The sequence below is a fragment of the Neolamprologus brichardi genome, chromosome 12 (genome assembly GCF_056152115.1).
Source record: "Neolamprologus brichardi isolate AB-2024 chromosome 12, ASM5615211v1, whole genome shotgun sequence".
Taxonomy (NCBI): domain Eukaryota; kingdom Metazoa; phylum Chordata; class Actinopteri; order Cichliformes; family Cichlidae; genus Neolamprologus; species Neolamprologus brichardi.
In genome coordinates this window covers 15,333,257-15,359,858 of record NC_142115.1, presented here as the reverse complement: position 1 = coordinate 15,359,858, position 26,602 = coordinate 15,333,257, and the positions used below count along the sequence as shown (strand labels likewise).

Sequence of the window (26,602 nt, the reverse complement as noted above, 5' to 3'; positions counted from 1 at the left end):
GTTATAGAGGAAAAAAAAGCTACAACAAAATAGTTACTTTTTAATAAAAACAACTTTATTTGTATGACATTTTTCAAAACACAGTCACACAGTCCTTCACAGTTTGAATAAAAGCCACATATTAAAGATAATGTCTGAAGATACAGACACATAATCAACCATACGATCATTCATCGCACACATACATGCAAATAGTTGCAAACTATGCCCAAAAATAAAGAGGACAATTAATAAAGAGGAGATTAAGGAAAAGCTAACCTGTATAAATGAGTGTTAGCCAGAGAAAGGAGGAGAAACGCATCATGAGAATTTATTAACTTAAAACACTATGAAAGTTTTGTGAGCAGATAGTAGCAGATAAGGGTTGAAACAAATCTGCTACTGTATTGAATTACAGTCACAGCATCATTTTTTCCAATTCAGGAAGAATGACATTTTTATAGTGCACAAAAAGTTCAAGAGGAGGTCTGGGTGGAGAGCTGGTGCACAAAAACACCAGTGGTCAAGATTGATAGCACTTTATTCTCCATACGCAGCACATTACTGTCACCATAATCACAATTAGGATGGAGCTACACCATCCATCTATCCATCCATCCTCTTCTGCTTACCCTTATCAGGATCGCTGGGGGGGTCTATCCCGGCTAACCAAGGTTGTTATAGTTAACTAAAAATTAACTAAAAAGTAGAATTTTGAAAATAAAATTAAGACTAACTAAAATGAGAGAAATCTAGAGAACATATTGTTTGTTTAAGTATCTGTTAGTAAAAAATGTATTACAGCTAATGAGGCTTTACCTGTACTGATTTTCCTGAATACTGCCTCTGATATATGCCCTCCGTATAACAACTATAATTAAAAAGACGACAATAAACACTGAAACTAATGAAATAACACTTTCAAACAATAGAAACTAAACTTAAACAAGAAAATACAAAACCATAATAACTCGGATTCAGACACCTGTCTATATCCTGCTCAGCGTGGGCTCAGGGTACAGCCAGGACCCTGCCCTGGAGACAGGCTGCCATCATTAACACACCCTTTAGTCTCACGTCATTATTGCCCCTGCCACACAGCTTTTAATGGGCTGTTTGTGACATTAAGTGTGTTCTTAATTGAGAGAGTGAAGTTGTGTGTGTGCGGCTTTAAGAGAGGGAGCTCACTGTGAAGCGTCCGTTAGATTTACAGATTCAGCAGCAGCGCACAGCCCCCCGTTTCCTGCCACATCAATAAAAACACTGCCTTCAGCTCCGCGCCTTCCAGCCCGCTTAATGACCGGATTTAATCGTCCAATCTCAGTATACAAGCATGAGCTGGCCCGACTCACTTCTTCCCTCCTGTAACAGTTAAAAGTGTCGAAAGCCAGCATTGCAAAATGGAAACGTAGGGAGTAAATCATCTTTTGCTACAGCTACATCGTGGACTCTTCAGCCAATATCTTGCGACAATTATCAGCTAAATTTCAAAAGCAAAGAAAACACATTTTCAAGCTGGGCTGCAATCAAGACACTAAAAATGATAACGGCTGGAATACTGAAAGTAAAGCCTCTCCCACCATTTTTGACATCATCCCAAATCTGAGCTCCCCCCCACCCACCCTTTCCAAGATTTGGAAAAAATACAAACATGTCATGTTCACAAATTCCCACTGAACTCCTCAAAATAAATCATTATTATTAAGGCAGAGAGAGGATGTTAGACGAGAGCAATCCTCTTGTGGTGTAGCCTGGATTTGAACCCGTGACTCCTGGGCCTTGAGGTCTCTCGCTCGACTTTTGGGCACAAAATCTCTCCTATAAATGGATGCAGGCCCAGGATGAAAGTTACAGAAGATCCGGAACTGCCTGAATAATTCAGTGCAGATAGGAGAGGAGAAAGTCACATCTGGCAAAGAAACAAGCCATTTAATTCAACACAGACAGCTGAGATACAGATAGTTCCTTTTGGACTTTGCTTATTAAGCAGAAAGCTATTAGTCAGGGAATAATGCACATTTGTTTCTGGTGTCCTCCGAAGACCCACATGTGCACATCGCTGCAAGCCTACAGGAACAAAACACCTCCTTTCATATAATCACACACTGAGTTAATATGCATTCTCCAAACCTGCACAGATTTATTTATTTGTGTGTTGCATTCAGGTCTAAACCCAGCACACATTCCACACACGGTATTTCAATTATCTCGCTAAAACTTGAAAGCTGACTTTCGCAAATAAACAGCGCACACAAAATGAGCTAACCGAATTCCTCCCATAAGCAACAAAAGGCGCAGATTTCCAGGAACGCAGGGGAGTTGCGTGGCCTGGACACTGCTGTATAATCCCCAAAGCCTGATGTTTGGAGCACAGTTGTAGTGGAGGGCATTGTTCTTTTATAAACAATACAAAGAGTACAACTCTGAGAAAGAGAGAGAAGCAGAACTCTGTAAACAGACAGAAATAGTCAGCGCTCCCATCAGGCTAAACAGGAAACCCAGCCAATTAGCTGTTTATTCAGAACCCGGTTTGAGAGGTCAGGGGTTGCAGAGAGAGCACTTCCTGGAAAGTCATCAGACAGATGGAGCAGGGTCCGGACACAGGTGACAGCTGAGGCAAACGAGGGTCCATCGCTTCATCACTGTAGGTTAACAGAGCTTTACAAACAAAGAAGATAAGCAGCTTCTACTAGGAGGCCTAATGTCTGCTCAGCACACAGTATTGCTACTGAGGCTTAACTGCACATTTCTGCCAGATCTGTCTGTAAGTGACAGATCAGATGGCAGATTGATTTAATCTTCTTCTGTTTTCAAGACCTATTCGCATGGCACGTCAGTGCGCTAACGAAGTCCAGACTACGGTATGGTAGCTTTCATTCACTTAACCCTTTCAGAGCACAGAGGCCTAAATTAGATGGGCTAATTGAATCCATCTAATTCATGCAACCAAAGGAAAAAAAGAAAGAGAGAGAAAGCAGGGCCACATGTCAGGCCCCAGGGATCTTGTTTAACCATTTCGCATAATTCATTTACATTAGGATCAAAAAGAAAGAGGTCATATGAAAAGCACCAGGTCAAACAGAGTTACCAGCTTCTCTTCTAGCAGTTCTCACTCAGCAGAAGGGTTAAACACCACAGTATAACAACAACTTGACGTCACGGTTTTCTTTAATATAAAACATAAAAACACATATGGATGTATTCTTGGTTTTTCGCAAACTTATCCCCAAAGAGATCAAGTAAACTAATAAGAAAAAAAACTTTTAATAAGTGAGCTCGATTCTCAAGTAAATTTCTGTAAACATTACATCTTTAGAAATGCCAAATTATGTATTATTTAAATCTTTGACATCATGCAAAAACGAAAAATCCCCTACCTGCAAAACCCTTCTTCAGAAGTTCAGTGGCAAAAAATGTGTAAATTTACGCATCAAATCACACTTTTTAGCTTCCATTGCCACAGCTCCGTGTTAGATCAGGCTTCTTATGCTGCATGATGGTGTGTAAAAAAAGTAGAACTATACAAAGCATCTTGTCTAGTAGACCACAGCAGCTCCTCCCTGCATCATGCCACTCACTTTGTTGGTTTGCTCAATTTGCTTACTAAACCCACAAAGCCTTTGAGGGCCACACGGGAGCAATGACAGCACGTCACAAATCGTATTTGATTTACTTCCACTTCCCCCCCCCCCCCCCCCCCCCCCAACTCTTAACTACATAGCTGTCACATTGGTGACACGCTGCCCTGAGCCTGGAGGATAAGGCCTGATGTGTGCGGGTGCTTATGCACCTTTGTCTTCTGTATTCTGTATACTTTCTAAAGCTGATTTTGGGCCGTCGTTTGGTTGAACACAGGCGATAAAAATAAAAAAAATACATCCCTCTATTATCTGTCCTAACCACAGCAAGAATGCTGTAAACTCAAACACAACAGGATGTCCTGTTTGCTTTTTGGTGTCAGTATCATCCCACCTTCATCCTCTCATCCTGCTTCTTTGCCAAATGCACTTTAAACTTTTTCTTTATTTTTTGGGGTGGGGAAGGCTACACAGGAAACGCTCTAGCCTGCTTTGGCGTGTAGTCCCGAACATAAATGAGCAGTACTTAAGTAAAAAGCCCCGATTTCAATTGGCTCCTAAATATTTAGGCATGCTGGACTCAGACAGTGAGCGCTGTGTAGCTGCAGGCTTCTACAGCAAACCACAAGCAGAAAAAGAGTCTTAAGCAAGGATTTATATTTAATAAGAATTCATCTCCAGGCTAAGCTCCTAGAGCTCATTATGTATGTAGTACACTTCACGTTCTGTGAATAATAGTAGTGTTTTCTTTCATACTGGCTACAGATTCATTCTTCTTCAGCAGATCCAGTCTTTACAACACCTGAAGCTGCAGCAGTCTCATCAATGATGAAACAACGGGAGCGCTTGAAAGATGCGATCGATCTAGCACTTCGAGGCCAAAAGAGACGGAGGTGCTCAGGTTCAGCGTAATAAAGAGTAAAAGCAGCCCAAAGCACCACTGTGTAAACATCAATTAACTCTGGATTGGTCTCTTACGCTCGAGGACCACACGCGGGGTGAGAGACAAGAACCCTTGAAAGAGATTGGTAACGTGGCAAAACTCCGGTTGTAATTCAGAGACCAATGGGAGCCAGATAATGAGACTAACTGTAAATGAGAGTCTCAGAGCATCATTACTGAATTAAGTCTGGTTTAATTAGCCAATCTGATAATGCACATGCTGGTCTGTTTCACATAAATAAAATTTAATAAGAATTTAACCGTGAGGGAGCTGAACTCTGCTGAAAGTGGTGCAATTACCCACTTTTAGATTACAAGAGGCCAGCTTTGTGTGAGCTCTTTCATTTGTGTCTTACAGCTGAGCTGCAAAACCAGCGCTGATTTATTTTACTGCATTTTCCCCTTTTGCTTTCCATTTGAGCAGCTTTTTCTAGCCAAAGGTGCATTTCAAGAATATGTGCCATTCACAGAGGAGAACTAAGTGGACATGGCAGAACTTCTCTTCATATATACATCACACACATATCCCTCAGAGTAATGCAGACAGACGGCGTGGATCAACAAAATACTGCGGTTACACCAAAAGATGGATTAGAAAGTGCATTACCTAATTTAACTTCCCAATCCCACTTACTCCATCCAAACACGGGCTCTAATGAATCAGACGCCATTACCCATCTACATTACACTGCTACTATGACGGGCTGGCAACTTGTGGAAGTTGTACCCCACCTCTCGCCCGCTGTCAGCTGGGATAGGCTCCAGCACCCTCGCAACCCTGAACCAAATAAGTGGTTTAAAAAAATGATGGAAGCATGCAGTGGATTACACTGCAATTTAAGCTCCCAAACCAGGAGAATCAAAATGATCCCTTCAGCTGCGGGCACGCCAGTGAGAAAGGATAACATCATCGGATGTGTCATAAGAGATGAGCTGTAAACTTTTAAAAAATGTTTCAGTGACAGACTGTGATGACTGTGATACTTTTACACCCACACAAAAACATACACAACTTGCTAAGCTGAGATTCCTGTCTGGACAAACTTAGAGCCGTAATTAAAGCAGGCTGCCATTTATACATTCAGCGCTGTGATATGTGAGAAAGACAATCTGGAAAACTTTTACTAACAGCAGCAATTAATCTTCCAGTCTTGCATACAGAATGCAAGAGTGCGTCTATAAAAAAGCTATTTGCTAAATGAATGAATTGCCATGAAGTACTGCTGATGTTTATTTAAGTGGAACGCAATGTAGGCAATACAATTAAAAACAGCAGTCATTATTAATTATTTGAATTGATATTTTTTTTAAAATAAACCTGCAGTGACAGACAATAATAAGCATTTATACACCTGCACACATACATATACACATAAGCTGTGAAGATCTTCATTAGCAGCTGAGAATTGTGGGTAATGACATTTCGTGAGGTGTGTTAACAGCGAGGAATTATATAAGTGGCAATATTAAAGTAAATGTAGATTATTTGTTTAGTGTTGGTTTACGAGATGTAAATGTTAATTCAGGGGATATTGAAATGCATCAGTATGTGTGACCTGCATTATTTTTTTCTGAGGAAATTATTTATTCTATGCTGTGAAAATATTCACATTTTCACTTGTAGGACTGCTGACAGTATGTGTGGTTATGGTTCACAGCCTGCATCAGAACTCTAACTTTAAGAAAAATCCTGTAAATTTTACAGCAAAATACTGGCAGCAGGGTTGGCAGCACTTTATTGTAAAATTTAAAGTGACCATACTGTAATTCTTTTTACATTTTTACTGCATTTCTGAAATACAGCCTGCTTACTCTAAAATTGTGTATTTCTTTTTTACAGCAATCCATTGCAGTGCAGCTCTCTCCTCTAAGTCTCTTCCTTGCTAACATACACATTTTGTAGAAACAAGAGGAGGAAAGTGGAGGGAGGAGGAATAAGAGCAGAGAGATCTCTCAGAGTGGGAGGCCAGTTGTGACATCTTTGTTACAATAAGTGCTTTAAAAGAGGCTTCCAGATCGCACCGACTATTCAGCACATGGGTTATTCCTAATAGCTTAACCCTTTCAGACAGAGAGTCACCTAAGCCAGCAGTCCTGGGAGCCCCTTGCACCCTGAGCCTGTCCTGGGCAAGTCGCGGCACCAGATATAACAGAAAGACTAAATGCCCCTGAGCACAACAGGCACTTAAACAGCAAATGCATGTCAAGATGTGAATGTGCCCATTGTGCCTGACCCACCAGTGGGCTCGCAGCAGCCACCAGGGAACGCTGCCAAGCTACAAGCCCCATTTACCGCCTGTCATGGAAAGGCACTTGCATGTAATTGCATGAAAAATATTTTTTATGAAATCATTTTGCAGACCCACATTGAGTAATTTAGTCATCAAACAGGGAGAAGAGGGTGAGAGCAGCCACATGAAGGAGTGGTACAGATTCCTGTCATTCGTGTATATGACAAAATAGATGAATTTAATGATTTATGCCAATAATTTTCTTGCATTACTCAGTTTTGTTATCATATTTATGTCCCTCAAGGCCTAGCGTGGGGAGTGTGCTCCTGCATCTGATATGTTGAACCGCTTATTATAGAGTGTACTGCATTGTGCTTGGGTTACCATGCAGGGCCAAGCAGTTAGGCTTTGTGGTTTGTGGTGTGTGTGTGTGTCTGTGTGCGTGCGCGCAGATTTATATGTACTAGTGTGTGACCTATCAGATTTATTTATATGGAAAGTGTGTATGTTTAACTCGATGGGTATGTGTGTGTGTGTGCGCGCATAAGTGGTCCAAAAACTACTAGTCTAAAATTAAAATCTGGGTTTTTTAAATGTCTCTAATTAGAGAGGGGAGGACTGGAGCCTATTTTGAGAGATGTGGCCATGCACGCCCTTCCCATATGTGTGCGCACAGGCTAACACACACACACACACACACACAATACACGATTTGGAGAGGAAGGTCTCCACTTCAAGTTGGTCTTATTAGACAATTCATCGAGTTCTGCTATCAGGAACTGTCTACCAAAAGCGCTTCAATATACAATTTATTAAAGCTGAGAAACCAGTGAACTCCAAAGACATAAACAAGTAGCTGCCACAAATATTAACAATCAGGGAACACAAGCTGAAATAAAACCGCCTTACTGTGAGGCTGCAATAAATTAGTGCAATATTTATAGTCAAAGACTCGTCAAGACAAACCAAACTGGAAAGTTTATGGCTGGAGTGCAGGAACACAATAGTCCGTTTAATCACTGTCTAAAGTGTTTTTACACTTTTAATGAGGCAATTTAGTGAATTTAGCCATTTGAGACAGTGAGTGGAATGTGGTGTATGCCTGTTAACATTGTCTCATTGTTCTGTTTCATAACCAGCCTCTGTTTTCTGATTCCCAGCAAAGACTGCTGGGAAATCAGGCCGCGTTTACAAAGGCTTGGCTAAAATCTTTTTGCCCCAGATACTGAGTGCCTTTAGAGGAATCTGTGAGAAGGTTGTTTTTTCTTTTTTCATTTCTGTGCAGCAGTAATGCTTTCTCGAATGACAGTCAGGGCTCAATTCAGATTTACCAACGTTTCAACACCAGAGGCTACCACAGTGTATTAAATAATCAAAAGGCATCTGTAATAAAAACTGGTAGACCACCATTCTTTCCGAAGGAACACACATTCATACTGTATCTTTAAACAGCGGTTAAGCCATCAAGAAGATTTTAATCAAGGGTTATTGCTTTATGTCACAACTTGTTCAGTCACTTTAAATGCAGCTCTAAACCAGCTCTTATTCATAGACAGTGTAAAGGATAAAACAATCCAAGCAACAGATGTTTAGTTTGTTGTGGCTCCATGCACTCAATAATACAATGGTTTTGAGTAACGATGAAGATGAGCTGCTGGTTAGTTTTATATACTTGAGTACCGTTGATAAAGATACAAAAACACACTATCAGTATCTCTTTTTTATTTAACAATTTGTTTCTTAGGAAAAAACAATGTGGTCACATGACGTTACCTCGGGGACGAAGCTGGGGTTGTTATTTGTAATACTACTTGCAGTATTTATCTTTCCATCTAAAGCCCCTTCCACATATAAAGCAATTTATTTGTTTTCCATCCCTGTGCTGCTGATAGGGGAGTGCAAGTGAACAATATAAGCTCTGGTTGTATGGGTGATCATAGTTTGTGCGTGCAACACCCTCAACTGGGTAATCCACTTCTACCACATGGCGATTGCACAGGTCGCCAAGGCAAGCTGTCTCCCAACAATCGCCATACAACTCAGATCGACTGCAATCACTCTAGGACAGATTGGCAAAGGTTTACACCTATACTTGCCATGCAATTTATAAATTTACAATCTGTTATCTATCATCATGCAGTCTGGTGAACTCCAACATCTGTCGACAGCAGTCTTTACTCTGCTATGGAGATCTGCTGCAAGCTAATGAGAGCCTCCAACCTGATGAACTTTGAAATTCAGTTTAATTCAATTTCATTGTATTTATATAGCACCAAATCACAACAACAGGCGCTTATAAAAGCATATACAATAATCCAGAGGAAGGATTACCATATGCAGTTCATTCATAGTAAGAGAGCGGTGGATAAGCTGCTGATTGAACTGCTTATTTGTTTGTGACAATGTGGCATTTAAAAACATTTTCAGAGGAGCAACCTATCTGCATGTGTTTTCATTCAAGCACACTGACATGACTGACAAAAGGAAACCCAAAAGCTTTCCTTGACTTTAAATTCTGCCATATGTTCATTTAGTGTTAGTACACAGACTAATGCAGACTTTTAGCTCTTAATTGTTGTGCTTAAATCCAAATTGGTGATAAAATGGCACTAGCCATGTCCAAAGCCATGAAGCACTAAGTTCAGCCTCTTTGCTCGGCACGTTACTGTTCTTGCACGTTCGATACCTTCTGTAGTTGCTGTAAAATTGTCCAGGTCAACCCACCCTCTAAAACTGAAAGTGTAAGCACATTATTCATGCTGATGGATACAGTTACTTAGTATACTCTAAGTAATATAAAAGTATCAAAAATTCAGAAGATGATTGCACTGCATTGCCATAGATTAGTTCAAAGACACACACACGCAAGCCACAGGCATTCCCACTACAGACACCCATTATCTCCGTCCCATGTGTTGTCGACCCGGAGCAGGAACTTTGGGGGCCGCTGTGGTCAGACACAGGGAGCGGGAAGTTAGCGCTGGCAAAGAAAAGCCAAAGTCAGGCATTTTTGGAGTAAGATAAGAAGAGAGCAGCGAGAAAGGAAAAACTAAAATAACAAAAAGCCACTTGGGGGTATGAGATTACTATGACAACACACCGCTGTTTTTGCCAAGTTTTGGAACACCGCGGCCATTTAATCAACAAACACAACAAGGTGATAAGTGAAATGCACATTCATCAAGCAAACGGGCGGGCAGCTGCAGTACACACAGTATGACGGCAAAGACTCCCTCTCTGCTTATGTTACCTTGAACTGCAAGGACTTAATAAAATACAAGGCTTGTGTGGCACTGGCAGGTGCTGCAGCTGCAGTAGAAAACTCGGAGTATCCAGTGTCAGGCCGTTGTTTGCTTTTTTGATTTATTGCTGACCACGGCCACACCTAACATGTGTGGAGGGGAGTCTGCTCCCCCTCGTCTCAACACCTTTCCCCACATAAATAAACTCTTCAGGAATGCCCAGCCAGCACGCTCTCTCTTTCCCTCTCTCTCTCTCTCTGTGAACTTTCCCTGATGATAAGATGTCATTCGGGATGTCTCGTAGTCACGCTCCTATCTGACAAACACTGACTCACAGACCAATCATAAACCACTGACACATCTGCTGGCCCTTGGGTATCCAGCCTCCCATTTGCCACAAGTGAGAGGCTGATGATGTGACTCAGAAGATAGCACAGCGATTAAAGGCACATAGATTAATACTGTAGGCAGCCAATTATACTACTGAGGTGAGCTGGCTTTGAAAAAATAGACACTCAGAGGGCGTAGCAGATGTAGCAAATGATATCGGGCTTCGTGATGGGCAGATAAACAGAGCCAAAAATGAAAAGACTCAAACCAGATGAATGTGGGGTTAACAAAAAGGCTTTTCCATCACTCCTTTTTAGAGGCAGACTGCTTAGATGCTGGTGTAGCATATTCTTGTAGGTGTAGATTTTGCAGGATTAGTTCAGCCACTGCTAACACTAGTAATATTATAGAAAAGTTTTTAATATATAAATCCTGTAAAATTCTAATAATTATGCTGGTTCAAATGGCTATGGAGAAGGAGCAACCACAACAGTGTAACAGGGCGTGTGCCGTACATTTTGCTAGCAGCTGTGAACAAACTAAGAGACTGCTCATGAGGACATTTGATAGAGAAACTATACGTAAGTTAGTTAAATAAACATGGTGAAAAGAACACACAGACAGCAGTGGTGTGTTTGCTGGCAGTGCCACTCAAGCACATCATCTACATGAGATGAAGATGAAGACAAAATGTGGTTGTAGGAATAGCTCAAAAATCAAGCTTTTATCTGCTTTCTTGCTAAGAGTTGAACTGATAAAAGTTGGAAGGGATAGCCAGCTGTTTTATGCCGATGTGTTGTCTGTTAGCTGTGCAACAATGACCTAACGTAAGTTTGTGCAGGACACTGGACAAAAAAAAAAGTCAAAGTGACCTAGGTCACACAAAAAAATGTGACACTAAAGAGCAAAAACTAGTTTATCTCTGTATATGTAAACATAAAGTTTGCATCTCAAGTGATGCTGGTTTTAATGCAGAAATCATGCAAAAACATACTGTCTGAAGGAAGTAAATGGGCAGACATTCACTTCCATGATCCTCACTGATAAAAATATTGTTGCTGAAATACTTTCATCTGAAACCCTTGACTGCCATTTAGCCACACTGACATACTGGGCTCAAGTTCAAGCATGCAGAGAGAGCAACTGCAGCTGTCTTGGATGGGGAGGGAGGAGGGGGGCGATCACGCCAAGGATGGGCATGCTGCTGACCCTCACTCTGAGCATCTGAGCCCACTCGCTCAGGCTGGCATCCACTGAGCCACAGCCATCAGTCACTGACAATGATGACAAGAAAGTACGCCAAACGAGGAGCACAGCTTTGACTTGGGTACAAACCACAAGTTATGAAGCACCAGCACATTTGCACATGAGCTGCCACTGTACGTTCTCTTCATTTATCTGTTATTCATTAAAGCGCTAAAACAAACACAGCTGCCCCCACGCTGCACTCGTTTTTCTTTGGGTGTTTCAGGACTATAGCATGAATCTGCAGGATACGTATACCAGTTAGCTAATGATACATATATATTGCTTGCTTCAACACAGATACTCCAAACTGGCATATTTGCATATGTCTGCCAGCTGATTGTCTGTGAAACATCCTTTTTCAGATGAAAGATTGAATGAACTCTTCCTTCTGCTAAGCTGTGCCCCACAGCCTCCCACATTTTCATTATTATTAAATCCATTTTGTCCTGTTCCCTAATGCAGTAGTAGAACCTACAGTATGAAATCTTCTGAAACAGCCTTCACTTCATACAACAAGAATTCTGTGATCAGTTTACGAAGAAAGTCTGAAGATGCTGAAAACACTGAAATAGCCGATACCGAAAGATTACAGCTTCTTTAGTCAGCAGAGCTAAACTTTCAATAACAATTTCAACATAATAAACAACATTTGGCTTTGGGACACAGGGGTTGATGAAATTATGCGTATGTGGATATTCCATTAAAATTATAATAACTTGTTAGTAATGAGCCCATCAATCATTGTGATTAATGGGCTCATTTTGCAACAGTTGGCATCCACACTTTTCAGGTCAAATTACATTATTATTGGAATACCAACCTGGATGTTTTGTTTTTTTGGGGGGTGGGGGGGGTTAACAAAAATGCCCGATTTGTCATTCCAATCGCATACATAAACAGTTAGCTAACTGGAATTTCGAACTCTACAGCTGGACCAATTTATCAACGGGCCAAAATTTTAGGCCAATATTAAATATTTTCTGATCTATTGATATTGCCATTTATAACAGCAAATGACTGAAAATGAAACAAGTAAAGAAGAGTCAACGGAAACACCCTTCAGCCAGGAAGTTGCATAGTTTGCCCACCAGGGGGCACTCTGCAACATCCCTTTTGCCAACAAGTGTTTGGAACTACAAACAAAACAGAGTCAGGCAGAATCACTAAATACCTACACATAACAAATGATTTTTTATTTTTTTTTGCGTTTCAGGTGTCTGAAAGAAAAAAAAAATCTGACAATATTATTGGATTTTTAAATCATCAAATATCGACATCAGTCTTTAAAAACATACTATAGCTGTCAGGCTGAAGTCTGACAGAAACAGTTCTGTGAAGTCTCTGGTATTGACAGGTATGTAAGAAAAGTGTATTTACACTCCAAACCAGTTGAGAGAATGGAAACTATGAACTTTTGCTATAGAGGCATAAGAGACAGCTTCTGTTAGAGATGTAAGCTGTTTAGAGGAGTTACAGATGTTCCTCCCTCTGTCAATAGCCTCAGTGTAGTCTTCTTAGCTTTACTGGGAGCATCCTGTAGTCACTGAGCCTTTCTCCTGCCAATTCGCTCATTTTCTTTTAGGCTATTTGGGATGCATAAAACTGGGGAAAACAGCTTTTCTGACTTTTACCAGTACTAGTAAGGCCTGTACCATTCTGACTGGCCAGGTGTTAAGCATAACTAAATAACCTAAGCTTGGGGCATGGAGAAGCTGGTGCCTTCAGTGTCTAAGCTGTAGAGATCTGCAGTCTTTTTTGACACAGATGAGTTCTCTCAGTTCATCCAGCTGAATTATTATGACAGAAACATCCAATCTGCTCTTGATAAAAAAACAATATGCCAGTTGCATTAGAAAATGTCTCAGATTTGAACCTCCCTTGGCATTATCACAGAGGAGAATTATTTCTTTTAAGTAACCAAAAGTTATTCGATTTTGCAGCAAATGAAGAAAGACTGTTTGCACTTCGTCAAAACAAAGTCCCGCGTCCATGTATGTCCTTGAACGCGTTGCCAAGATATGAGCTAACTTCCTTTTCAACAGCTTCATTGCCATGATGAATAAAAGCTTTTGAAAATTAGAAATCCATATAATATCTTGGTATGAAGACGATCTGGTCCAGTTCTGATGAAGATTGGAAACAACGGAGCCTGTGAAATTTTAGCAAACTTAAAACACAAACCAAAAAATTGATATCATATGGATTTATCATAGATCTTATGAATATTGGGCATATTGCTTAAAAATTAACTCCAGCTCCAACCAGCTGCTTCAGCGGCAGTGGTGTTACCCAAAATTGTAGTTTTGCATAATTCTGCTAACAGGCAAAGACAAATGTAACGTCCAAAATATTAGAGACACGAAGTAATGTATTAAAAGTGAAGCTATGCTGATGCATTTAGGAGCCCTGCCTCCTCCTCTTGTGTCTCAACTCGGAGCTAAAGATCTGTTAGTCAGGGGATGGGGAGTTTTCAGTCTCCAGGGGCACATCCCTCTGAACTGCCTGCCAAACTTCTCCTCTCTCCATCATTTTTCTTGCTCAGCTTTCTTTCTTTCTTTCCCCTTTGATTCCCTCGTCCCACTTCTTCTACTCCTCGTATTCGACCTTCTTCCCTCGCTCCGGCCTCTTTTTAACCTACACCGTCTTTTCCCACTTTCTCCTCAACAGAACTTTTCACTTTCACACCCTTATCAGTTTTACCCTCTCTTCCCTTTCCACTCCTCTTCCTCTCTCAGCGATCCACCTCCTCTGCAGCCGTGCATAATTAGGCCTAAACACAAGCCTGCTCAAGCTCACATCTGGAAGGAGTTTGGACATGGCAGTTTCCTACCAAGACGACTAAATATTTAGGTTGAGAGTTACTGCATGTGGATGAACTCATGATAGAGAGCGGGGGGAGGGGGGATGTAGATAAAGAGAGAAACGAATGAAAGTGGGACAAACGACTGGAGCTCGAGGGAGAAGGCTGAGAATAAATTTATACACCATTAAACTACTGATAAGCATAAGTTTAAAGAAATGGCGATGTGTAAACGTGACACACACAGCAGTGTAAACAAACTCCAAACAGAGACACTGACGAGCGATAGGAGGAGGTGATAATATTGGGGGGGTCAGGCGGGTGGACTGTTTGCTGCTCCTTTATGGATGGCAGGAGCAACAAACAGCCAGCTAATAGTTTTAATAAACAAATCGCCGTCGGGTTTTCCCATGAGGCTCAGGGGCCTCAGCTGGAATGTTCACAGGGGCCAGCTGTTGTGAATTACACGTAGCAGCCAGCCCCGGAAGCCCAAGGCCTGGTGTCCTCCAGCCTTTGCCTGCTCAGCATGGAGGAGAGCATTCCTCCAGGCTGCCCCAGAGAGAGGGCAGCAGGGCCTGGCTCTCAAGCCCTCCGATTCTGGAGAGGAGGAAAAGTGATGTAGGGCATGGAAAAAGCTCCTATGCCGCACCTGGGATACTGTCTGCAGTTTCAGAGCGTCTGTGGAATGTCAGGAATAACACGAATACCCACACAACTTCTCGCATTCCACATCTGGAGCTAATGTCACGAGCAACAGTGGGAACGCAGGCGCTTGAAAAGACTCACCGAATCCTCAGGAAAACAAACTTTCTAGACACCGTCGTTCCCGGGATATAGAGAAAATGGTGGATTGCAAGCGGAATTGTTTTCGCCTGGCAGAGAGCTTAATCAAAAAAGTGTCACAGAATGCAAAGCGCATGCACAAAACATCTTAACCAAAGTTAAGTGTGGGTACAGGAGATTATCTTAAGTCACCTCAACCACTGCCACCCGAGCCATTTCGCCTCCTCAGGCTTTTCAGCAATGTGTTCCCCAGATGTTTATCCTGCCTTTAATAAGCAAGAAACATAAAGCCCTATAAATGGACTGCTGGCTGGCTTTAGCTCTCCTGGGCATAAATCCCCTCACTTTACCTCATATGCTTTCTCCACTGGGGCAGTTGAACATGTTTTTCCCCCTGTGACGATGTGCACTTAGCATTTCTCCCGCTGGGTCAGAGTACAGAGACACTAACACACTGTGGGAATGAGCAATGTCTTCAAAAGACTGAGCAGCTGTGAAGAAAGTGGTGTGTTACTGTCCAAAGAAATGTGTCACTAATAGATCCGTAGGCCATCAGTCATGGGCAATAGTGTACTTTGGCAAGTGATGGTAGTGCTTTCAAGTTTGGTCCAAAACAGACCACACAAATAACTGCTTTATAATTACAAATATGCAACTATTCTGGGTCAGGATTAGTGCTGTCCAGCTCTCGCCAGATGTTTTTTTTCCCCTCCCTTTTCAACAGAAGGAGATAGTGAGACAGGGTGTTGCGGCATTTAAGGAGACGCCCACCAGTAAAGCAAAGACTCAGACATAAAATACTTATAATGTGTTTCTGTTTATTCTAGTTCTGCGAGGCCAAGTCAGCTGGGCCATGTGCATGAGCGGCGGCGGTGGTGGAAGAAGAAGGAGCGAGCTGAAGACAGGGCGTCTGGCTGAGTCTAATTTAAAGCGACAGAGTTGTGTCAGAGAGGCAGGGCCAGATGATGGCTACAGTCAGCCCTATGCCCTCTCAACGCTCGTTTTAATGGTTTGCAGCATGGCAGCGTTCAGCCCGGCAGTTAAAGTAAATCAAGATGTAAGCGCCTAACCTGACAAGTCTTATTAACACAGAAAGCCATTAATGTAGGTAAAACTAAGGTCAAGGGGTCATCGGTGTGTGGCTCCCAGAATACTTAAGCCTTAGATGATAATCACATTGGGAGTACTTTTTAAGAATGAACAACTATAGGTGACTTCTCTAATCCTATGACATGGACATCCTGTGACTTCTACTTAATTTAACTATGGAAACAAGTTGTTTAAAAAGATTGGATAATATTTCCCCTCCAAAATGTTTAGGGGACATTCAGAAAGACTATTATGAAAGCTGAGTGACACCAGAGGACAGAAATGAGGCTAATTGTACCAGTGACACCAGTATGTCAGGCCCAGCCTTCAAAAATCCAGCCTTATGATAATAATACACTGTTAATTTGTCAGTTTGAATGTTACAGTGATGCTCAAAGTGTTCCAACTCACAGAGTGACGGTTCTGTTGGGCAGCAAGCCGGGATCCGGAAGTTCAGTCAGCTCCCCCTTGCTGCAGCTGACCCTGATCCCCACAGCCTGGACGCTGTGTAGTTTGGGGCGCTCTTCCGCGCAGCTGCAGCCACTGGTGGAGGCGAGCAGCCCCGGGCAAGCCTGGTAGAGCCTCGGCAACAGGAGCAGCATCAGTACCAGACGCCCCGGCAGCAGAGGGATGCCAACGCCGGGCGCAAACATTGTCCTTCGGCTGGATCTCACCTCAGCTGCACCCCAGCCTCCAGTCATCCCATATCTGCACCATGGAGCTTTCAGTGGGTGTAATGTGGGCGAGAAGAAAGTTATAATAACAACAATAATAATAAAATCAGCTTTCAGGCCTTGAATGAATGGCAAGGTTAAAGGATCCGCTCAACAATGGACACTCGCCATCCGGTCATTCCAGAAATATTCAGCGCCGTTGATTTTTTTCCCAAGTGTCCCGTTATGTCATGGCAGCCCGGGCGCACAACTCCCTCTGGTCCAAACGCTTTTAATAAATCCAAGAGATGTGTCACCATCCAAACGTCCACTACAGTTAGAAAAAAAGCGATCAAATATGTCTCTAAAAAGTTGATGGCTGTGTTAATTACCTTTAGAGAAGTGGGAGTGTCCAGATTACCGTTATCTCGCTCTCTGCCAACTTAATCCAGGGGTTGGTGAGATTGACGGCTGAGCAGTCACATCCACAGCCACGCTGTCGTTTATATGAACAAAAATTTATTCTCTTTTTCACTTGCTCGCATCTCTTGAAAGTTTTCCTCAGTGTTTTTCTCCAATCCCCAAGCTCTCCGTTGCTTACTCTCACGCGCAACTTGAATTCAGTTTGAACTTGTTGGAAAAAAGAAACAAACAAAAAACAGCAACTTTTAGTTCGTTTAGAAGTGAGCTCGGAGCTGCGGTGTAATTCCCAGAATCTAGCGGTTTTGCTTGCTTGCCTCTGTCACACTCAAAAATCACTTGGTTACTACCCCAAGTGCGCCCATTCCGTCTTCGTCTGCGCCCTGGTCCCCGCGGTCCTAGCGCATCCGGATCAGCACAGAGCGAGACAGAGAGGAGGTTCCACATGTGACCGGGGAGGGGGTCAGGGCAACGACGACTCACGTTACACGCCTTCACAAAAAAAGAAAAAGAAAAAAAAAATACGGCCCATTAGGTTTAATATTATGGATATGAATTTGCCTAAAACCCACAAATATTTCACCTATAAGCAAAACTGAAATAATTATCGAAATAATTAGGCCTAGTTATTAACTCAACTTTTGGCTTTTATCCCATTACAACAATAATACGTTCAATGATAAATTCATCACAAAGGGAAACGGCTTTTGAAAATGTTGATTGGCCTGGGTGTAGAAGTCTGAAAGGTCTTGATTTCAGTGCCTGCCTGCACCGGGAGCCTAAAACTAAAATTATGAATGAATGTGGAAAGTCTTCATTGTATTGTGCCTTTGGAGCAGATCAAAGAGTTTTCATTCAATCGACGGGAAGCAGAGGAAGCAAAGACTTTTACAGATACGCTACGGCAAATGTGATATTGTTGCTGCAGAAAGAGTTATGATTAGAGTTATTGATCTTTAAAATGTAGACGCAGAGAATGGGGTGTCATATTGTAGATGATAACTTCTAGATTAATGGCATGTTTTCTTTTGTTTCCGAGTGGCTTCTCATAAATGCTGAAACTGGAGTGGCTGGCACAAAGAAGCTGTCAGGGCTCCAATACAGATAAGCTTTTTTCAGTCCTATTCCATCAAATGTTCACTGAATGTTCTTCCTCAATTATTCTGAGATAATAAAAAACATTAAATATTTTGTTGAAAGATATATATATATATATATATATATATTACAGAAACATTACATTTCTCCCCTGAAAGTAAAAGAATCCGTCCTCTGGCTCTCCTGCTCTTTTTTTCTCCCTGCGTGTATGGAAACTTCCCAAAATACAATATTTCAGTTTTAAAAATACCTTTTGATATACGAGAGGCTCAGGAGGATGGAAACCGTGGCGATTCAAATCTGGAGAGCATTTCAAAATATGAGAAGGTGAAGCAGGAAAGCTTTTGAAACGGGATTTTATGCAATTGGGCTTGACAACTATTCACTGACATATCCAAACTGCAGGCACCTCAGTCATGCAAGCAGCCTGGCAGTATAAAAGCGCACTGTGCTCTGAACCACACAGTGGACCCCTGGTTTGTTATTCCTGTATATGATACTTTACGTCGGGAATAGGCTGAAAAAGCCGGTGCAATTATTGAAAGAAAGCACAAGGAGTAGATGGGCGCCTGTTCACAAATGAAACAGAGGGCTGTTTATCCAAGCCGTTAAATAAGGCTTCAAGTACAACACCCCCGTCCAGCTCCACAAGGCCCAGATCTCTCTCATCTGGAGAGCACAGTTTCCATTTTAAAATGTCACGTCCCAAACTGCACATTACATCAAATTGTACTTAATGGCATCCAGACAAACTTTAATGTCGGTCCAACATTTTCTCTCTATGTACTCCACACTCTCTCCCCCCCTGCTCCTTATAGCTTAGCAAGCAAGTCTCTCCTTCTTCCCTGTTCCACATCTGGACTCCATTCCAGGTGGAGTTATTGAGAAAGGGGGAGAACATCACGAAGGTGGAAAACAGAGAAGGTTGGAGGCTAAAAAAGCCCAAAAACTTATAGGGTTGAGATTGTGCCTCAGTGTCGATTTTGGCTGATGTTATACAAGCTTTTTGGGGATGTGTGACGAAGGCTGAGAGATGGTTTTGTATGTCGGTCGTCTTCTACAAATCCCACACTGGTAGATAAACATGTAAAACAATGGGGTTTTCAGCACAATTAGAGAAACCAGACCCACTGACTGCTGAGTTTCAGGCAAAAAGTCCGGATTTCTGCCAATGGATAAACAAAAGAAAACTTCCAGCCGGGAAACAGACGTCAGGCGACCTGCTGCCGAGTGTTTGTCGAGGAGCTCGTGACATCTAGTGGTGAGATCCGCAGCGCACTGAGTCACTCCTCCACTTCTGCACATTTCCTGGGCGAATGGTTTTATTTAACACTTTATGAGAACATTAAGCTCTTTGCTTCTACATTTTTGAGGGGTTATCAAACGATGTGGTGCTGTACTGTCAACACTCGTTTATCAGAAGTCTTTCAAGTAATTTAGCATTTAATCCAATATAATGCTGCAGAAATGAAGGTTTATATTTGTAGTCATTGTATAATGATCTAATAACTTCTGATCCATAAATAATGCAGAAATCAATTCTATAATTGCCTAGTAAGCAAAATCATAGTACACTCGCCTATGCTCCCCCCGCTTGTTTATATAAACATACAATCAGATTTCTCCACGAAATGAATCAGCTCGTGTCCATATTTTGTTTCTAATCCTGCGCATAACGGAGTTTAAAATCTTAATCCATGTGTAATTTGAGTTTTAGGGCTTTCATTAGCTCATAAAGAGCAAATCTGAAACTGCAGTAATACTGCCGTCTTTTGGTCAGGAACGTGAATTACATAGTTGTTACACACCCTCAAAGGCAACGCACGTCATAACTTTCCCTCCTCATGTGCTGCATATTTATATCAGACATCTCTTGTCATAGACGTGGGTCTCCCAACAACTTTGTAATGCTCATTCAATTACAAGACCTGGATGGCAGATACGCTTCTGGGAAAATAAAAGCATCCAAACTACCGTTCTAGTTTCCTTTTTGCCTGGTCTGCTATTCACAAAGCATGTTGGCAGATTTTTAATCTGGATGCCCCTTCTGACACAAACCACCCCAAGGGATTTGTGTCTCCTCCTGGGATGAACTGCAGAGCTTTTACTGGCACTGCACTATGGAGCCACTAGTAAAACAATTAAAAATAATGACAAACATAATCCCTAGATTGTGTGCGATATAATATGTGGAATAATAAATATGCAAAAATGCATTTAAATAAACTATCTACCTATCTGTACAACTTCTACTACAAAGAGATGTGTGCAGTTTGTGTATGTCACAGACCTTGTTCTACATTTAAAAATGTGCGGTAAAGAACCAGCTTACAGCAGCACTTAAACTCTTTTCTGTGCTACTTTTGGTGAAACTCTTTCTGGTGTTAATATGGGAAGAATAAATGTTTGAAGTTGGCAGACATAGTTACATTAAAGAAACAATAACACATCAGGAAAACATTGCATACACACACATACACATTTTGGTACACACAACTGCAAAACAGTTATCGCCGAGGAAGCTTCAGGTTGTGCGAATTTATTAAGTGCCACATGAAATGTGAACATTATAGTGCATCTCTGAGTACTGCTGTAAGTGTAGCATCATCGATTCTTTTCACACTATATGTCCTGTGCATACATTATGCATTTTAAGTGATCTACATTATAGAATACATTTCAATCACAAACATCAAAAATATTTGCATATTAAATGAAACTCTAGTCCCTCAAAAGGTAACAAAAACAGCCACAAAAAAATCCCCTCATTATTTATAAATTCAGATTACAAAAGAAATACAGAAAAACTCAGGGGCTTTTGGCCTGATACTAAATTTGCAACTCCTGTGTTTGTAACAGTGTGAACACCCTTTCCCTTCTTCCTTTCTGCCTCTCACTCTCACATGTGCACACACACACACCCACACACACCCACAGATGAAGAGGGAAGGCCTGAAGAAGCCGCCACACCCCTGCATGAGAAAGTATGCACACATACACACCCACACAGCACTATCTGTGTACATTACATTTTTTAAAAAGGCATGCAGTGTAGGTTTGCTTTTGATCCCACTGTGTCAGCAGAAGATTTAAATGAAGATCCTGATCCTCAGAGTCAGCCCTGTTGAGTTTGTCCAAAGCAGTGGTGATTTGTAAATCTGGCCTTAGCATAATGTCATGTGGCTTGAGTCCATGGCAGCTGTGAATCATTAGGCCTAAGAATAACCTAAAGACGGCACGGAGGCTGGTTAATTAAAAAAAAAAAGAAAAGAAAGAAAAGAAAAACAAAGCCCCATTTCTCATACATTTACAAAGAAGGCAACAAAGTGTATCATATTACTGCAAAGTATGGTTAAATGTGATCAGAAAAGAGCATCCTCGACCATATTGTTGATTCATCTCCACCTCCGTGTATCTTCCCAAGATCTAAAACTCAGTCAGATGAGGTGGATATTTAAGCCAAACAGGCGGCCCTCTGTGTCCACAGTGAGGCAGGGGTGGAGTAGCAGACTCAGTGGTGAGGGGACACGGTGGCTGGGGGGGAGCTGCCCGGGCCCTGGTACCTTTCTTTGGCGTGCTTCTCACAGTACATCACATCTCCAATCCAAAAGTGACCTCGCATACTCAGGTTAAGACCGCAATCTGTGCACGTGTAGCACTCGGGGTGGCGGAATCGATCGTCGTTGATGCGCACGGCCTGTGAGCTGCGGAGAGATGAGCGCAATCAGACACCAAGAAAACAGACTAGATGATCGAACGGTGAAATGATGAGTTTCAACGATCAGCACAAATAATCACCATGCTAAAACAAAACAGTTAATAGACCCGCTTAAACTGTCTACAATTGATGTTTCAGACTCCATTTGAAATTTTGTCTATTATTTTCTCCCCACAAATCTTTACACAGCAGACCACAATGGCAGTGTTGTGCACCAGGTAAACCAGAAGCATTCATTCACATATTTCAGTTTCACCAGTTTATTCTGGTCATGTTAAGAGGCTCATGGCCTTCAGAGTATGAATCAAATTGGAGGTCAGATAATTTAAAATCAGTGTTTTGATTTCACGGCAACTCATATCCTGATCTCATATACATCTTTATGATAATCTGATAATGATTAAGTAGTATAATTCTATAAACACGTGAAGCCACAAATAAATAAAACAATAAAAATAAATAAAAATTCCCCCCAGAAAAGTCTTCCAGCTCCAGATATATATTACCACAACATGATGCTGCCATCTGCATGTTTGACTGTATGGATGTATTCAGTACTGCGTTCCTTTACACACAGACACAAACACACACTTTGGATTTGCGGCCAAATACTTAAATCTTTGTTCATTGAGACCCGAGTATTTTGCTTTTGAACTATAAGCACAGTGTCTTCTGTCTTTTGTTGAGGAACCCGTTCTCTTCGGTCACTCTACCATAAAGGGCTGAGTGGTGCGCATGAGAGGGGAGCGGAAGTCTGACTCTCGTCACCAAGGCAAACACCCTTTGTCCATAATAGCTCAATGTGGTTGGGCTGGCAGGTCTAGAAGTCTCATGTACCACAGCTCAAGTATGAAGGTTTTGTAATTGTGTAGCATCATTTGCAGATTTATAAGTAAAACAAACCAGCATCAAATCTTCTGAGTCTGAGACACAAATATATTCTTATATCAACAGCTATGTTATCCAATTAAGCATGTAACTGCAGGCGACCACAGACTTACACAATTTTGGTACCACACCTCTCGCAGGTGTGGTATTTGCTGGTTCCTCCCACTGATGTGGTTGCTTTGGGGGTATTTGGTGAAAGATTTCCTGGAAACCTCAGAGCTGCCTCTGGAGAAAAACACACACAAACAGAGTTGCTCATGATGAAGTTTTGACACGCTGCGTCTCACTGCTCAACACATCAGCACTCTGTTTGTCTTCACTGTCCTCTGTCAGTGCAGCTTGTTTATGTTTCCGGTAACTGTCATCACAAGGTCGTCGCCTATGGGACACGCTATATGAAATTTTCAAATACTGGCCATTATCACGTCATGAAAGAATGTTATCACTATGTGGATTTATTTTCACTGCCAAAGATCAAAGCCAAAGGGGAATCAGACAGATGTATTCCATGATAACATTTTTATGACCCACACACTGCAGAGTTGCGCTCCTCATGACAAACATATGGAAGTGCATATGGTTCTGAATGATGCACATTTGTCAAGGATGGTTTCAAGATGGAGATGTAGGCAGCAAACAGAAACAGGAGAGGAAGTGAATTATAAAGTACTTGATATAGCTGACAGATGCAGAAAATAAGTCTCAAGGCAGCCAGTCCACCAGGATAAAATCTCTGCAGTCACAAAGCCCTTTTGTGCTCAACTAATACCTACTGCCACTTTCTTATGTGTTCTAACATACACACACACTTTTATATTTATGAAGCAATGTGCACTTTTGTCTATAAAGGATGCTATTTGGATGAATGAGCGTCTCACCTTTTTCGTCAGCCTCCAGGACCTCTTGCAGCATTTTAAAGGTGTTGGACTGACGAGGTGGATTGCGGGACTCCCTGTTCTCCTGGATCATCTTGTACACCTCTGAGTCTGTGTCAAACCTCTGCATGGCAAAGTCAGAACTGGGACTGCTGTAAAACAAACCAATAATAATCAGTATAGGATCTATTCATTTATATATGATTAAAAAATATATAAATGTGTATGATACGGTGATATTAAAGCATTAAAGTTTGTATTATGACTGAATAGATGGACATAAAACCAAGTCACCAATAATAACTTAAAGCAGGCCTCTCTAGCTCTCTTTTGTACATTTGATTTTTGCTGCACTTTGGCATGTTGCGATTTGCACAAGTTTGTGTTGAGTGTTTTGGCTGCAGTTTTGCAGGCAGAAGGCAAACTTTATCGGATATCAGTTGGTTCCTCTATGTAGATGTAAAAGTATGTTTTTATAGTAACTGAAACTGAGTGCTGCTCATTATGAATGTTTGCTGTATTACACTCTGATGGAGTGCAGGCTGAGCCTGTGAGTATAAGCTCAGGGCAAATCAAAGCTTTCAGTTAAGGGTAACTCTCTCCACACACATATTTGCAACTCATCACATGCATTTGCAGATTCACCAGAAGTGTGTTTGTAAAGAGCCAACTAAGAGGCCCATCTAAGTTTGAACTTCTTTAGCTGTTGCTCAGAACAGCGCTTTTATCTAATCTAAAATGGTAAAACAACTTATCTGATTTATGAGATTTCTGCCATATTTGTTCCTAAATAAATCTATATTGGCAGGTACTTCCAACGACTGCTTCAACAGCTCCAACATTGTACAATAGCAGAGACAACACCCAGACTAAACCAGAGAAGTCTCCCCTCTTATCAAAATTTAAAATATGATATTACAGTGGGAACTGTTGAATTTATTGATCAGGGGATTACTGTTATTTCAGGAAAGTTCTTGGTAAATTACTAGTTGATGCCAAGAAAAGCCATACAAGTATAATCTGGTATGATTTCAATATAAAAAGGCACGTTTATTTCTACATTAATAGCAACTTCAAACAATATCAAACAAATGCTCAACCTGCTCCACCAGTAACACCATACTTTGCTGTCTTGCTGTTAACTCAGCAAACAGCTACAAGGAAGAAACAAGGAGGGCAAAAGGCTAACTGAGAGAGCCACATCTCAAATCTAAAATCCTTAAAGAAAAAATAAAATAAAATAAAGAGCTTAACGAAAAGCGGCTTTGTTTTTTTTTTTTTTTTTTTTTTTAGAAAACTTCTGATTGGTTAAAACCAGTTAACAAAGTAGTAATAAGAGGCTTGTGCATTACATAATCTATGGCACAAAATAACAGCACCAAGTACAAAGTTGATTCAAAAGCCTCTCCAACAGCCAGGGATCATGAGATCCCGCAGTTGCGTGTCTCTTTTTGTGAAGGTGTGACCTTTGGCCATTTCAAAATGAAATGTCATCACATCATTTTATCCCATTAGAAACTTGTGAAATAAGCCCATGAATTCTTGAGTTGTGGTGAAAAACGTGTTTCGACAAGCTGCACTGGCCCTGAGGTCAACTTCAAATCTGTGCCAAATTTTTATAACATCCCTCGAGGTGACCCTGACACATCATGTTCATGAGAACGGGCTGCACGTACATGCAGACTGACAACTCAAACACATGATGCCTCCAGCCACTGTTGTCGCTGGTACACAGGCATAGAAAATTACTTCAAACTCTGCATTTTTGCAATTTCAGCCTCAGGTTAAGGGCAGGAGGGGAGAAGAAGCTTCCATCAAAGGGGATTAGACACTGTGAGCTGAATGATTATTACTTAACAGATAAAAGCTCCGTCTTCCAAGCAACCCGAGCTGAGGAAACCCATGTGCTAAAATGTAGATTGGCAGAACCATTGGTAAGACACAAAATTTTGTTCCTGTATGTGTGTTTGTCTGGAGGGAGTGTTTTCAGTCATGTGGAACCAGTCGGCCAGGTACACACTGTTCAGACTAGGTGTGATTTGATTACTTCAAATAGGAGCCGTTTTGTCAGCTAGAATAACCCAACCTGACTGACTGTCCCACCTGTTGTCACCTACTGCCAAGATATTTATGCTTTAACTGACACCTGTGGTGTGAAGACAAAGCCCTCAACTTGATTCAACACTGTTGTGATTTAACATACAGATGTGAACCTATAAAGCTTTTTTATTTTATTTTTTTGTACAACAACATTACAGTTAGCGTGTTGCTGGGTTTTGGCAGATTTGTAACATTTTTTTTTCTCCTTTTAACTTCATGTAGCCTGGCTCTATACATTCAATTATTATGAGTTTAAAGCTGGTTCAAGATGAGAAATCTGTGACTGTGTTGCTTTTAAAAAACAAATCAGTTTGCGTGACTGATAATTCAAATTATGAGACTAGACAACTTTGCAAACTGGAATTGGGCTGAGGCAAAGAGACAGACATGGCCACTGAAAAAGGAAACAGTCGTGGTTTCTTGGGTTTTAGGTTCAGGTTCACTGTCCAGCTGCAAAGATGAGTTTGGTTTTAAATGAACATGTTCAGAGAATTTTCATAAGATATATTTCTGTGTATGCAAAGCCCATTTCCCACTTAGCGAACATGGCTGCAACAAACAAGGGCAAACAGACATAGCAACAAGTATGTGAATGAAACAAATGCTCAGACCCTTTCTTCTGCATCAG

General features: G+C 41.4%; 2 protein-coding genes across 2 annotated transcripts in view; both read right to left on the bottom strand.

The window, feature by feature from the left end:
- The window catches only part of adgra2 (adhesion G protein-coupled receptor A2), a 39,613-nt gene extending 21,939 nt beyond the window's left edge, over window positions 1-17,674 (bottom strand). Inside the window, exon 1 of the mRNA XM_006784010.3 lies at window positions 16,634-17,674. Within this exon, the coding sequence (XP_006784073.2) occupies window positions 16,634-16,923 (290 nt within the window). The 5' untranslated portion in view covers window positions 16,924-17,674. The remainder of the gene's footprint in view (window positions 1-16,633) is intronic.
- A 3,242-nt stretch (window positions 17,675-20,916) lies between these two features.
- The window catches only part of pdlim2 (PDZ and LIM domain 2 (mystique)), a 31,711-nt gene continuing 26,025 nt past the window's right edge, over window positions 20,917-26,602 (bottom strand). The window contains exons 9-11 of the mRNA XM_087849035.1: window positions 23,878-24,026; window positions 23,113-23,224; window positions 20,917-22,097 (exon numbers count right to left, since the gene is read on the bottom strand). Of these exons, the coding sequence (XP_087705161.1) occupies window positions 21,905-22,097; window positions 23,113-23,224; window positions 23,878-24,026 (454 nt within the window). The 3' untranslated portion in view covers window positions 20,917-21,904. The remainder of the gene's footprint in view (window positions 22,098-23,112; window positions 23,225-23,877; window positions 24,027-26,602) is intronic.